Here is a 12,856-nt window from a genome sequence, read left to right as displayed (position 1 = left end):
CAGGACCCTCCTGGCTCAGGGAAGGCAGGTCCTAGGAACAAGCTGGAAGGGTGAGGGGCCAGGCCACGAGCTGAGCCACTAACCTGTAGACTGGAAGACTCCAGGGTTGCACAGGCAGTAGCGTGAAGCAAAGGCCTCCATCATGCGATCAATCTTCTGAGCCTCTCCTGGCAGCCGGAAGCTCCACAAGAACTGCCTGTGGAGAGGTAGACACCTCACCCTAGACCATGCCAGGGGATGGACCCAGCCTGGGACCTAGGGCAGCTCCTGCCCTGCCACAGCGAAGGTGTTCTCTCCCTGACCTGAGATGCCACCCTGGCAGGGATGTATGGGTCTCGGCCAGCAAAGAAAGGTTCAGTTTCCTTCTGCTTGGTAATTCCAGAAAGACTGACTGCTCTGCTTTTTAATAACTACAACCGATTCTTCAGCAAGGTCTGCTGCCACTGCCTTAAAAACACCCAAGACCCCAGCACTTCTTGCCCCCAACTGTCAGCACCATCTGTACCCATCACATGGTCACCTGAGCCCTCCCCCATCCCCATGCCTTCCATAGTCTTGACAGCGTGAACAGGGCCATGTCCTCTCTCAGAGCCTCCACCCACAAAGGCAAGGTCAGAGTCAGCAGGACAGAGTCCATGGCCCACCCACACCAGTGGGGCCACCACCAGAGTCTGTTGCTACCTAGCTGGGGCAGACATACTCCTGCTTTAGGGATTAGGCCCATGGTGATCAGATGCTCCTATCCTCAGATGACCCCCTCCTCTCATCAAGGTCTTCCCTGACTGCCCGACCTAAGATGGCAAGCCCTGCCCCAATACTCCTGCTCCTTTCTTTGCTTTCCAGCTGCAAGGCACCCAGTACCAACTGTTATCTGTCAGCCCCGAGCCTGAGGGCAGGGCTATAGCTGTCCTGCACCCTGTGGTCCTGTAGCCAGCCCTGCCTCACACACCAGTTGCTCAGTAGCATCTGATGCTGCAGTGGCTTCAGCACAAGGATGAGGGATGAGATTGGACCAACAGATTCCAATTAAGCTTCCGGACTGCCCTTGGTTTTAAGATACCGGTGTTACAGTGATCAGATGGGGGAGATGCTATTCCCCTCTCTGGGCTCTTTTTCCTCCGCAGGTCCTATAAATGCCCTCTTTCCAGAGACTCCTGCCAATCAGGTCCCTCTCTTTGAGTGCTCGCTTCAACAGCTTCAGACTCAATATCTGCCTGGTCCCTGGCTATCAGGACAGCTGCCTTGGGTGGGGCCACTGCTGACTCTCCCTCTCTGCCCCATGTTGGTCAGCAATGCACACCATGAGATGAGCGGTCTCCTGGCCTGCTCCACAGAGGGGATGGGCTTCAGTTGACCGCACACCTCTGACTTCCTCAGAATAAAAGCCCAAAGCCTCCAGGCAGCTCCTCAAACTAAAGGAGCACCCAGGGGCCCTCTCCCTGACATTTGCTCCATCAGAGTACCATCCTCAGCCCTGAGTCCCCTGGGCTTCCCTCCCACCAGCCTGAGGACCCCTTACCCAGCCTCACTTTGTTTCCACAGCAACCAGCTCCTTCTGATAAGCCATGAACATAGGTTTTAGAAATATCTATCATCCTTTCTCTGCCCAGTGTAAGCTCTGTGGGGCACTCCAAGGACCAGCGGCCTCTCTCACTGGCACCTCGGGGCAAGCCCAATGACAGAGGAATGACAGAGGTGCTACAGGCAGGCAGCACATGGGGCCCCACTGGAGTAAAGCTGAAGTGGCAACTTCCTGCCCTCTCCTGGTCTTGGTTATAGATCAGAGACTGGCCAAAATAAACAGAACCACCGTGGCAAGGATGGACGTGCCATGGTCATGCTTACCACACTTGCCAGGCCTGAGCCTTTCATTTCAAAAACTGACTCTGAAAAATGGGAAGCAGGACTCATGGTCAGCATGCTGTTCAGCCCCAGACTGACCCTGTGTCATAAGGGTCGTACCAACACACCACAGGTATTTCAGTCTGCAGCCGAAGTGAGCCACAAGGAAACGGGCCATGTAAATCAGACCAGAGTATGGAGGAGAAGGACTGAAAGTGAACGGACAAGACATGGCTATGATGTCCTCAGCCTGGAACAGGGTAGCATGGCTCCCATCAGAGGCCTGTCCCTGCAGCCTCTTCCTGCAGAGGACAGTGGGTCGGAATTAGTACCCAGCCAGGACACAAGAGATGACGACAAAGAGAGAGCCACTTAGGCTTGCCAGCCGCTCGAGCGGCATCCAGGGAGGGCACTGTCGGTCCCAATAGGGCTGCATGAGAGAGTCTAAGCACGGACCTCTCCACCCACCCGCATGATCCACAGTGACACTGGCTTTCCTCAGACAAGACAGGCCAGAGGGTGGCCTCTGATGGTGGGAGATCCACATCCTCCCTGGAACAGTAAGGGCAACCTTGTGCTGGGTGCTCAAGGCCACATCTGGTGGAAAATGGGTTGGGGTGATGCTGAGGTCACACCAACGAGGGCATGCAACAAGTGTGTGAGGAAAGCACACACACACTACTGCATGTCACTCAAAATGATGGACAGCAAAGAAACTATGCGCAGGATGCAGAACTGGACGTTAGAAGGAAGAAAGCACAACTTCCAACCCTGTGTGCATGTTCTGATTTCTGACACAGGCTGCTGTATGGGAATGAGCAGCCAGTGTCTGCAGGACTCACAGGCTCCCTCGGAGCTACCTGGAGCACATCAACAGCCACTACTGCTCATGGCTCCCCACCTGGCCTATGCCCAGGGTGCAGCCAAATGCTCACCTTAAGGCTTGTACAAGGTTGAGATCGGCAAATTCATGGAGTTCGACAAAAGCCTGAAGAACTTTGATATTAAAGTCATCCCTAGAAAAGAGTGGAAATAAGTTCAAGGCTAATGCATGTTATCTCAATCACTTCAAAAGAAAGACATATCCTACAGCAAGATTTTGTAATTTTAATTTTTATATGATTACAAGTTAAGATTCTCCTCACTGTAAAATTTATTTTCAGGCTTAAAACAATTAATAGGCTATTAGGAGTGTACTTCACAATAGGCAAGAATCAGGAAAAAAAGCATTAAAAATCCCCAAAGGACAACCATAATGGCCAACGGAGTTCCCTCAGATGCCAAGCTGTGAGGCCTACCCAGTGCCTAGCATGCACCCTGAAACCTTCAAAATGGCTCCATGAGCTAGGCCTATTATCACCCCCATTTCACAGATAGGGATTTTGAGGCTCAGAAAGTTAAATTAATTGCACAAGGCCATAAACCATAAGGTGCATACTGGGCTCAGAAAGAAAAGTTTGGGTAAGAAACAATTCCTTGCATTAGTTTTTAAAAACTAATCATGAAAATATAGTAAAAGGTGTAAAATTCACTTAAATGACAATGAAAAGTAAAATGACTTAACAAGTGTGCTATTGAATCTTAACTCAAAGATGCTCCACAGGACCTGGTCACAAGATATACTGAGGATACCCCACACATCAAAATGCTGGGTTCCACCTGCCTCCACCACAGGCTGCCTGAAGGTGGCTAGGTGCTGGAATTAATGTAGGCCAGTATTCTCCAAACACTAGTGCCTTACAGGACATGCCTGTGACTTGCCCTTCTTAGGACAGTGGACAAAATGCAGCCTGAAAACCAGTGTTCACTCCCAGGGCACATTCACTGACCATGTCAACACCACAGCCCACACCAGTGCCAGTGCTGGACATGGTCACAGGCAATGCTAAAGCTGAGTGCCACCTGCTCACAAGCAGCTGCCCCATCTGCTGGGGCTTTCAGGGTGAAAGAAGGGAGGGTAGGATAAGTGCGAGGGCACCAAGTACATGCCCCAACTTCTCCCCATCTTTCTCTTTGGGATAAGCATGTAGGAGGTGTAGTGTTGCAGTTCTGAAGCCCCCAGGGTTCCGATGGTTCCTGACTGTTCTATGTCTACAGAAGGGGCACTGATGAGATCTTCCCAAGAGGGCAGTGAGCACACAGACCCTGTCCTGGGAGACAGGAGGAAGGACTGGGGATCAAGCTGACAGTCTGACATTTTACCTGTTAGCTGTTTCCCACTACACTAGCACAGTGGCTCAGTGCAGGGCACTCTCAGAGTGAAGGTTTGTGGGTAAGCATGCCTGCTGCTGCTAAGTGTGGGAGGAGGTAGCAGCAGTTAGGTTAAGGCCACAGCGAGGGGCAGGCCTGTGACCACATCAGCCACCACCTGACCACTCCTCAGTGTCAGTCCTAGAGGTGTAAAGGCAAAATCCCACTGCCACAAAGGGTGCCTCACCATGAGGATAATGAAGTGCCCTGAGTCCACCAAGGGAGCGAGCTCGTCTGCCGGCTCACAAGTTGATTCAAGCGGGTGTGAAGCACCTCAAATGCAGGCAGTGAATATAAGGGGTGGTCCCATCACTCCTCTTCCACCAGTTCCTTGTTTCCTACTCTGGGATAGAGCAGCCAAGGCTCAGTCTTTGCCTTACTCTCTTTGCTATCCACACTCATGCCACATGGATTTCAATTCAGGCTGAACATCTCTAATTCAAAACTTTAAAATCCATTATTTTTTAGTATCACATTGGTGCTCTGAAAATTTTAGATTTCAGAGAATTTAGGATCTTGGATATATTCTAGATATGTCCTTATCAGATTTGACTTGCAGAGTCTCTTAACTTTCTTAATGATGTCATCTGAAGCACAGTAGTATTTCTGTTGTTTGTGCTTCTGATGTTGGATCTAAGAAATCCTGGCATAATTCAAGGTCATGAAGGTTTACCTGTATGTTTTAATGTTTTATGTTTTGCTTCTTACACTTAGGTCTTTGATCCATTTTAATTGTATATGGTGAGGAGTGAAACTGGATACCCTTTGCATGTGGGTATTCAGTTGTCCCAGCACCATTTGTTGAAAAGACCATTCTTGCCCAGTGAATTTTCTTGGAACACTTATCGAAAATCATTCAACAGTAAATATGAGGTTCATTTTTTATTCTAAATTATATCCTATGACCTTCTCTATGTCCATCCTTATGTTAGCACCTCACTATCTTGATTAATGTAGCATTAGTCTATTTTATAATCAGGAAGTGTAAGTTCTTCAAATATGTTCTTTTTTAAGGCTGTGGCTATTCTGGATGCTTGAAGTTCCATATGATTTTACAATGAGCTTGCCAACTTCTGCAAAAAAGTCAGCTGGAATTTAATAGGGAGTGCATTAGATCTGTAGATCAATGTGGAAAGTATTGCCATTTTAGCAATATTAAATTTTCTGACCCATGAACATGAGCCATCTTTCCATTTTCTGATCTTTTCAACAATGTTTAATTTTCAGTGTAAAAATTTTTTGCTTCTTTTTCCAAACATATTTCTAAATATTTTATTATTTTTACTGTTATTATAAATGGAGCTGTTTTCTTAATATCCTTTTCAGTTTGCTCATTACTACTAAAACCCAGCTATAATCCCAGCTACTTGGGAGGCTGAAGTTAAGAGGCCGCCTGGGCAACATAGCAGAAGCCTGTCTCAAAGTAAGAAATAAAAGCCAGGTGGGGAGGTATGTAGCTCGGTGGTAGAGTACCCCTGGGTTAAATCCCCAGTCCTGGAAAACAAAAACTGAGTTTTGAATATTAATTTTGTATCGTGCAATCTTACTGAACTTGCTCAGTTTTAACAGTTTTTCAGTGACCTCCTTAAGATTTTCTACATGTGGATGTCATCTACAAATAGAAAGTCCAAAGCCAGCCTCAGCAACTTAGCAAGGCCCTAAGCAACTCAGTGATACCCTGTCTCTAAATAAAATATAAAAAAGGGCTGGGGATGTGGCTCAGTGGTTGAGAGCCCCTGGGTTCAATCCCTGGTACCAATTAAAAAAATTTTTTTAATTTCTTCATTTCCAATGTGGATGTCTTTATTTTCATTTTCTTGCCCAACTGCCCTTGGCTAAAAGTGCCAGTGCCACATTGAACAGTCATAGTGAGAGCCAACATTCTAATCTTGCTCTTGATCTTAGGGAAGCAGTCGCTCACCATTCACTGTGATAAGCTACTTTCATAGGTGCTCTCCATCCTGTTGAGGAAGTTCCTTTCTAGTCTTAGTTTTTTGAGTGCTTTTATTGTGAAAAGCAGTGTTGTATTTTGTCAAATGCCTTTTCTGCATTAATGGGAATGATCATGAGTCATATTCTTTATTCTACTGATACATTGTTACTTTGACTTTTGCATGTTGAACTAACCTTGCACGGGTGGAATATATCCCATTTGGTGTGTGATCCATTTTATATATTGTTAGGTTTGATTTCCTAAAAAAATTCTTGAAATATTGTATTTCCATATTCTAAGAGATATTGGACTGCAGTTTTGTTTTCTTGCGATGTATTTGGTTTTGGTCTCAGGTAGTAATGAGCTCACAGAATGAGCTGGGGAATGTTCTTCTGATTAACTATTTTTAATAAAAAGTTGGAAACATAAACTACCTGAGTGAGCCACCACTGGGCTTTTGTTTAACAATGCTCTCTTTGGTCCATGACAAGTCTGTTTGGGCACACTTGGCATGTGCTGCCTAACCTCTGCTAAGCACAGTAAATGGACTTTTAGTGAAGAAGGTTGGAAAAGTCAGTCTGACCTACTGCTTTCCATTTTAAATATTAACCATCGCTTCCTACCTTCATTCACACCCCGTGTGACAGGGGAAGAAAATCATTGAGACATTCAGGGTATTTCTGGGACAAACTTCAGAAGAACAAGAGGTTTTCCAAGACCAGGATTTTGACAAGGCAGCAGTGCTGTCGGTTGTCTCGATTCCCCAAGGGGCACAGACCACCCCTGGCCCCAAGTGCCCCAACACTCCTCTCTCCACACAGTATACACGGGGAAGGTTCCCTCCGTTTGGGGGCAGCCTGTGTACTCCATGCCTGTGGCTGAGAAGCTGTGAGAACCCCTAAGTGGAGGGTGGGCCCAGGTGGAGCTGCCCATCCTCCCTCAACTCACCTCTCACCCAGATAGTCCCCAATGACGGTTTTATTTAGGCCTTCTCCTTTGTAGAGGAACTGGGCGACGTCTTCGGGGGAACTCTGTAGCAGGTCATTCTCTATTAGAAACTGAATTCCCTGAAGATCACAAGACAAGAAGTGCTGATTAGGAGTGCCACTCAAACTCAATTTTCAAGGACAGAATTATATTCATTTGGTCACAGCAAAAATACCAGAGACCCACAGAACTGCTGACTCTCACAATACCATGCTATATTTCATCCAGCCAAGAAAAGGACATACCTCCATCCTGGGAATTTAACAGGTTAAAATGGGCTGCTGAACAAACCACTATACGTGATTGTTAGAGATTCTAAAGCAGACGTAAGGATGATGTTGGATTTCTTGAGCTTGGAAAACGATCTGCTTTGTGTCAGGGGCACTCCATGTATGAGATGGACGCTGCTGGCTGGGCAACCTAACACCCAACCCAAACACCTTTTTAAACTCTGCCATCTTACACTAGATTATCACTCTTCCAGCTGCCCTTGGAACTCAGAATGAGCTCGTGACACAGATCTGGCCAAGAGACATAAATGAAGCCTCTGGGGAACAGCTGGGAAACACTGATTTCCTAGTAGAATTCCCAGGAGCTTGCTTTGCTCTTCTTCCTAGTTTGAACAAGGATGTGATGACCAGAACCACAGCAGCCCTCATATGAGAGAAAGGCTGAGATGAGCACAGCCACCTTGTTTATGTCACTTAGGAGTCAACAACTACTATAGCAGCTGTGTGAGAAGATAAATCTCCATTGTGTAAGCAAAAGGCAATTTTTTTTTGGCTGGAATTTCTGTTACCTGAGGCTAAAACACGTTAATTGACATGCTACCACTGGGCTTACACCAGCTGAAACTCGTGTGTATTTTAAGGACTTATAAAGCATAGCTGACAATTTCAAAAAGCAAGAAACTATCTCTAGCCTGAATCAGCTGCACTCTACTCTGTCTTAGGGGAACCCCAGGGACCCAACATAATAGCAAAAGTTTCTCTATGGCACAGCTTCAGAGCTGCTTCCAAGATTCAGGTTGGCCAGGCTAGTAAGGGAACAGGATTCTGGTATCTATCTGCCAGGTGGCTGTTCCTACCAATTCAGACAGGCTTTTCTAGCTAAAATTCCCAGGCTCAAGGCCAGATTTCCTCATACCCACATAATCCATCTGGAGATTGTTTTCTTTTTTCAAACACATGATTGTCCACAGCAGTCTACTTTAGAATTTCCAAAAACTGGAAACAGTCAACCAATAAAAAGTCAGATAAACACATTCTGACAGATACATGATGAAAGAATACCTTACAATGAAATGGAATGAACACTCAGAACCATGAAAGCTTCTCATAAACATGAAACACAGGAGCTTGTTTGTTTGGTACTGGGAATTGAACCCAGGGTAGCTTTATCAGTGAGCTACATCTCCAGCCCTTTTTATTTTGAGACAAGATCTTGCTAAAATGCTGAGGCTGGCCTCAAACTTGGAATCCTCCTGCCTTAGCCTCCTGAGTCACTGAGATTACAGGTATGTATCACTGTGCCCAGATCAGAAAAGCATATTTAAATTCCACTTACATAAGGTTTTTAAAAAGGCAAAACTAATTCATGGTGACAGAGCACTGGTTACCTTGGGAAGTAAACTCACAAGGAGGTGGTACCAGCAACGTGGCCTATGACGTTCAATGTCTTGTTCTGGGTTGTGGCTACAGTACCATCTTAATTTGCTAAGTTTCTTCAAGCTGTACATTTAAAAAGTTTGTGCACCATGTCATGCTACACGACAACCCTAAATTAACTCTTGTATATTTCTGGTTACCACCTACATTCCAAGACATTCACATACCCTAACACTGTGGTTCTGGATTCTAGGTACAGACTTGTCCTAGCCCAAGTTCCCTGAAAACAGCCTGCGACAGGCAAGGCAGTGCCAGGGTTCTACATTTACTTTATGTGACTTGCTCACTGCAGCATTCAGGTAGAGGAACAGAAGGAGGTACGCAGGTGGAGAAGGGAGGGAAAGTCATCAACTAGAGGTGGCAGGGAGGCCAGGATGCCCTCAGGGTCTACCGAGGGGTGGAGTGGCTGGGGGAAGTTAGGCAGAAGTTCACAATCTGATTTAAACTGACCAACAAATTGGTCAAAGATCAGAGCTGCCCCTCAGCTGCAGATGTAACTCAGTGGTAAAGTGCCCCTGGGTTTCATCCCCATTATTGCATTTTAAAAAAATGCTTCTGAAGGTCTTTTTAGTTTTCTTTTATTTTAGTTGTAGATGAGAAATACAACTTTATATTATTTATTTATTTATCTGGTGCTGAGGATGGAACCCAGTGCTTCACACATGCTAGGTAAGCGCTCTACCAAGTGAGCTACAACCCCAGCCCCCTTACCGAATTTTTTTAACCTAATAATGAAGTGTCTTTTAAAATGTTAATGTAGGGCTGGGGATGTAGCTCAGTTGGTAGAGTGCTTGCTTTGCAAGCACAAGGCCCTGGGTTCAAATCCCTAGCACCATAAAAAATTAAAAAATAAAATGTTAATGTAGCCCAAAATTATAGTTGTCACTGATTTCTTAGGAGTTACTCCTGACCTCTAATTTTTGTGCTTTCTATTTTACATGCCATTTCAGTCCTTTATTACAATGATTAAGCTTTCTCTATTAAAATTTCCTAATAATTTATAAATTCTACTTTAATCCCCTCTTTAATGGCTACTCCTAAAATTTTAATTTTTTTTTTTTGGTGGTGCCAGAGCCTTGTGCATGTGAGGCAAACACTCTACCAACTGAGCTACATCCCCAGCCTTTTAATAAATATTTAAACTTATACTACTTACCCATCCACATCTAGAAAATCTTCTTTTACTTCTTTCATTTTACTTCTTTCATTTCCCTCTTGCTACTTACATACATACTGATATAACTTGGGACTTGAAGAAATATTTTTAAACTATAATTTCTCTTTTAGACATAACTGTAAGTTTTGCTAGTTTCTTGTATCTTATTTATTTATTTGAAACTAAGGATTGAACCCAGGGGTTCTTTACCTCTAAGCTATATCCCCAGTCCTTTTTATTTTGAGACAGGGTCTTACTAAGTTGCTTAGGCCCTCATTAAGTTGAGGCTGGCCTTGAACTTGTGATCTTCCTGCTTCAGCTCCCGGGGTCTCTGGGATTACAGGCATGTGCCACTGTGCCTGGCTTTGCATGTCTTTTTTACCCATGGATTCATTTATTGTTTTAAGGTACAATACTCCAAACTACTCAACTACTAGAATTAGAGGTCTTGGTGGTTAACTTTTTGAGTCCTCACCTGTCTGAAAACATCTCTACTTGCCTTTTCTCATGAGTGACAGTCTAGATGAACATAATTCTCAGTTTTAAGCGATTTTTCCTCAAACCTTGGAAGATACTGTTTCCCCATTGTCTTTGATCCAGTGTTCTCTGATGGTAAACTCATTTCTTCTTAGGTAGTCTGGTCTTTCCTTCCTGGAAAATTTAATGACCTTATCTATAAGCTTTATATTTTACACAATGAACCTATATATAGGTCTTTCAACAATTTATCCTGCTTGACATTTGATGAGGCCTGTGAATTGGAGGACTCTTTCTTAGTCTAGTTTTAAGATGGATACAAGATTTTTATATGACACTTCCTGCCCTCCATTATTCAGTTCTCTCTTTGGGACTTGTACTGGATGAAATTTGGGCTGCTGGACTCATCTTCCATGTCTTCATGTAGTTCTGCACTGAACCATGGAGAGAGTTATCACTCTCCTGTAGCCCACAAATCCACTATTCATCCATCCTCTCTCTGTCAGAGCTCAGTGCTCATGTTATTACATGACAGTTTATTTCCAAAGTTCTTTTACACAAACCCCCATTTTTGTATCATCGATAAGAAACATCCTATCAAATCTCCTTGATGACATTTAAAGATATATAACACTCTATTTTTAGAAGTTTCTATTATTTCTATTAGGCTTGTTTTCTCTAGTGTTAGTTTTTTTTCGTTTGTCTAGATTTATGTTCCCTTCACGTGTTCATTTCCTCAAATGTTTGGTGATTGGGTGTTTATCTCTATATTTCATAGTCCCTGGTAGTCCCTGAAGCTGTTTCTGATTTTTATGGAGCTGCCTGCAGTGATTTGACAGAAAGCACTTAGGCAGTGGGGGCTGTGCCCACAGTTGACCTTTGGGAATGGGTATTTTTTTGTCCTCTGTGCTGCAGGCCTTTCTCATAGACTGTTCTCTCCTGCTTCCCTCTCCTGGGGGCCCATACCACTGCTTAGAAACAAGTTCAGCAAAGGGTGAACAGTTTAGATGCCCCAACTACAGTCCCATCCCTGCATCTGCCTCAAACTGAGCTTCCTCACCCCAAGGCTGCTCTCACTTCCTACAGCAGCTCTTTCTTGGGTTCAATCTGGGCATCATTCCTTCCTCAGCTGACCCCATTTATCTTCTTTCTTGTAGGGATTCCTCAATTTCTAGCCCCGTGAGTAAATTCCTGCTTGTTATATATTTATATACTTTATTTTAAGGCATTTCTAGAACACAGGGAATAAAACAGAGGCGGCAGAGTATCTCCAGCTTCCTTGATCAGTCTTTTCCCTTATTTATTTATAAATGAAGTGCTACTTCCAGAATCTAATGTACCTGAACAAATCAAAACTCCTTGCTTAAAATGTTATTACTTAGAGGCTTAATTCCCTCCCAACCTGAAAGAATTTATTTATTCTGACAATATCTTAATGTTTCACAATGTTACATAGCTTAATAGTGGCAAGGGGGGTAGATAAAATTTTGAGTTGCATTTGAATCGTGGGATTATCTGGTGTGATTAAGGACTAAATATCTTTATCCCTCTCAAAAATTCTTTTTTTAATTTTATATTTAATTTAATGGAATACTTCTAGAGTCATCTATGAAACTTCTTAATATATTAAAAATTAAATATTGACTGAATAACATTATAAACTACGTATACAACAATAACCTAAAATGAAAAATAGAGCGCTGTATAATTAAAACAACATAAAATAAGTCATTCTTAAATGAACTAATTTCCTACTTAGGAGATTCAACCTTGTTCTTCATAGAAAATACTACTAAATACTTAATATGAACTGAAGAAATTTAAAGCTTATATCCTCATATCTAATTAGTGAGTAGTGTTTATTATATTAAATTAATAACTATACATTTGTTTAATCATGCTATCCTTTGATTTTCTTTTTTTATATTAATAATGACTTAGCTATAGAAAGACCAGTGTACTTAGTGCATTATTGAGATTTTCTCAAAAAAGAAATGAAAGCTTCTCCCCTAACTATATTTCAGTTATATTTCCTTTAATTCATAGAGTACTAGCGTGGCTCTTATTCTTAAATATAGGTGTTATAGATTCAGTGTCATAATTCTGACTATGTAATTCTTCTATTCCAATTATACATGAAACTTAGCAGAAAGCAATAATAATAGCAATGACTTAATAGTGCAGGTTATTAACCAGAAAATTTTCCCATTATTTACTAAATACCTACTAATGACAAGTGTTATATCTATTAATGATATGTTACTTTTTAGTCTCTCTCTCTATTTTTTTTTTCCCCTGGGGTGCTGGGGATTGAACCCAGGGCCTTGTGCAAGCAAGGCAAGCACTCTACCAACTGAGCTATATCCCCAGCCCTAGCCTCATTTTTATAGAGAAGGATACTGACACATATTTTACTTTAGTTCACTAAACTGGCAAGTTTTAGAGCTGGGATTCAAATTAAAGTCATGTAGCTTAGGAACCAAGCTCTCAAACGCTACACTCTACTCCCTCTAAAGAGTAACAAAACAGAGAAGAAGTCAATTA

General features: G+C 43.2%; 1 protein-coding gene across 1 annotated transcript in view; it reads right to left on the bottom strand.

The window, feature by feature from the left end:
* Positions 1-12,856, bottom strand: part of CYTH3 (cytohesin 3) — a 103,554-nt gene that overhangs the window by 6,978 nt on the left and 83,720 nt on the right. The window contains exons 5-7 of the mRNA XM_079120449.1: positions 6,974-7,092; positions 2,778-2,858; positions 84-196 (exon numbers count right to left, since the gene is read on the bottom strand). Of these exons, the coding sequence (XP_078976575.1) occupies positions 84-196; positions 2,778-2,858; positions 6,974-7,092 (313 nt within the window). The remainder of the gene's footprint in view (positions 1-83; positions 197-2,777; positions 2,859-6,973; positions 7,093-12,856) is intronic.

The sequence above is a fragment of the Sciurus vulgaris genome (genome assembly GCF_902686455.1).
Source record: "Sciurus vulgaris genome assembly, chromosome: 18".
Classification (NCBI taxonomy): Eukaryota; Metazoa; Chordata; class Mammalia; order Rodentia; family Sciuridae; genus Sciurus; species Sciurus vulgaris.
This window is presented reverse-complemented; position numbering and strand designations above follow the sequence as displayed.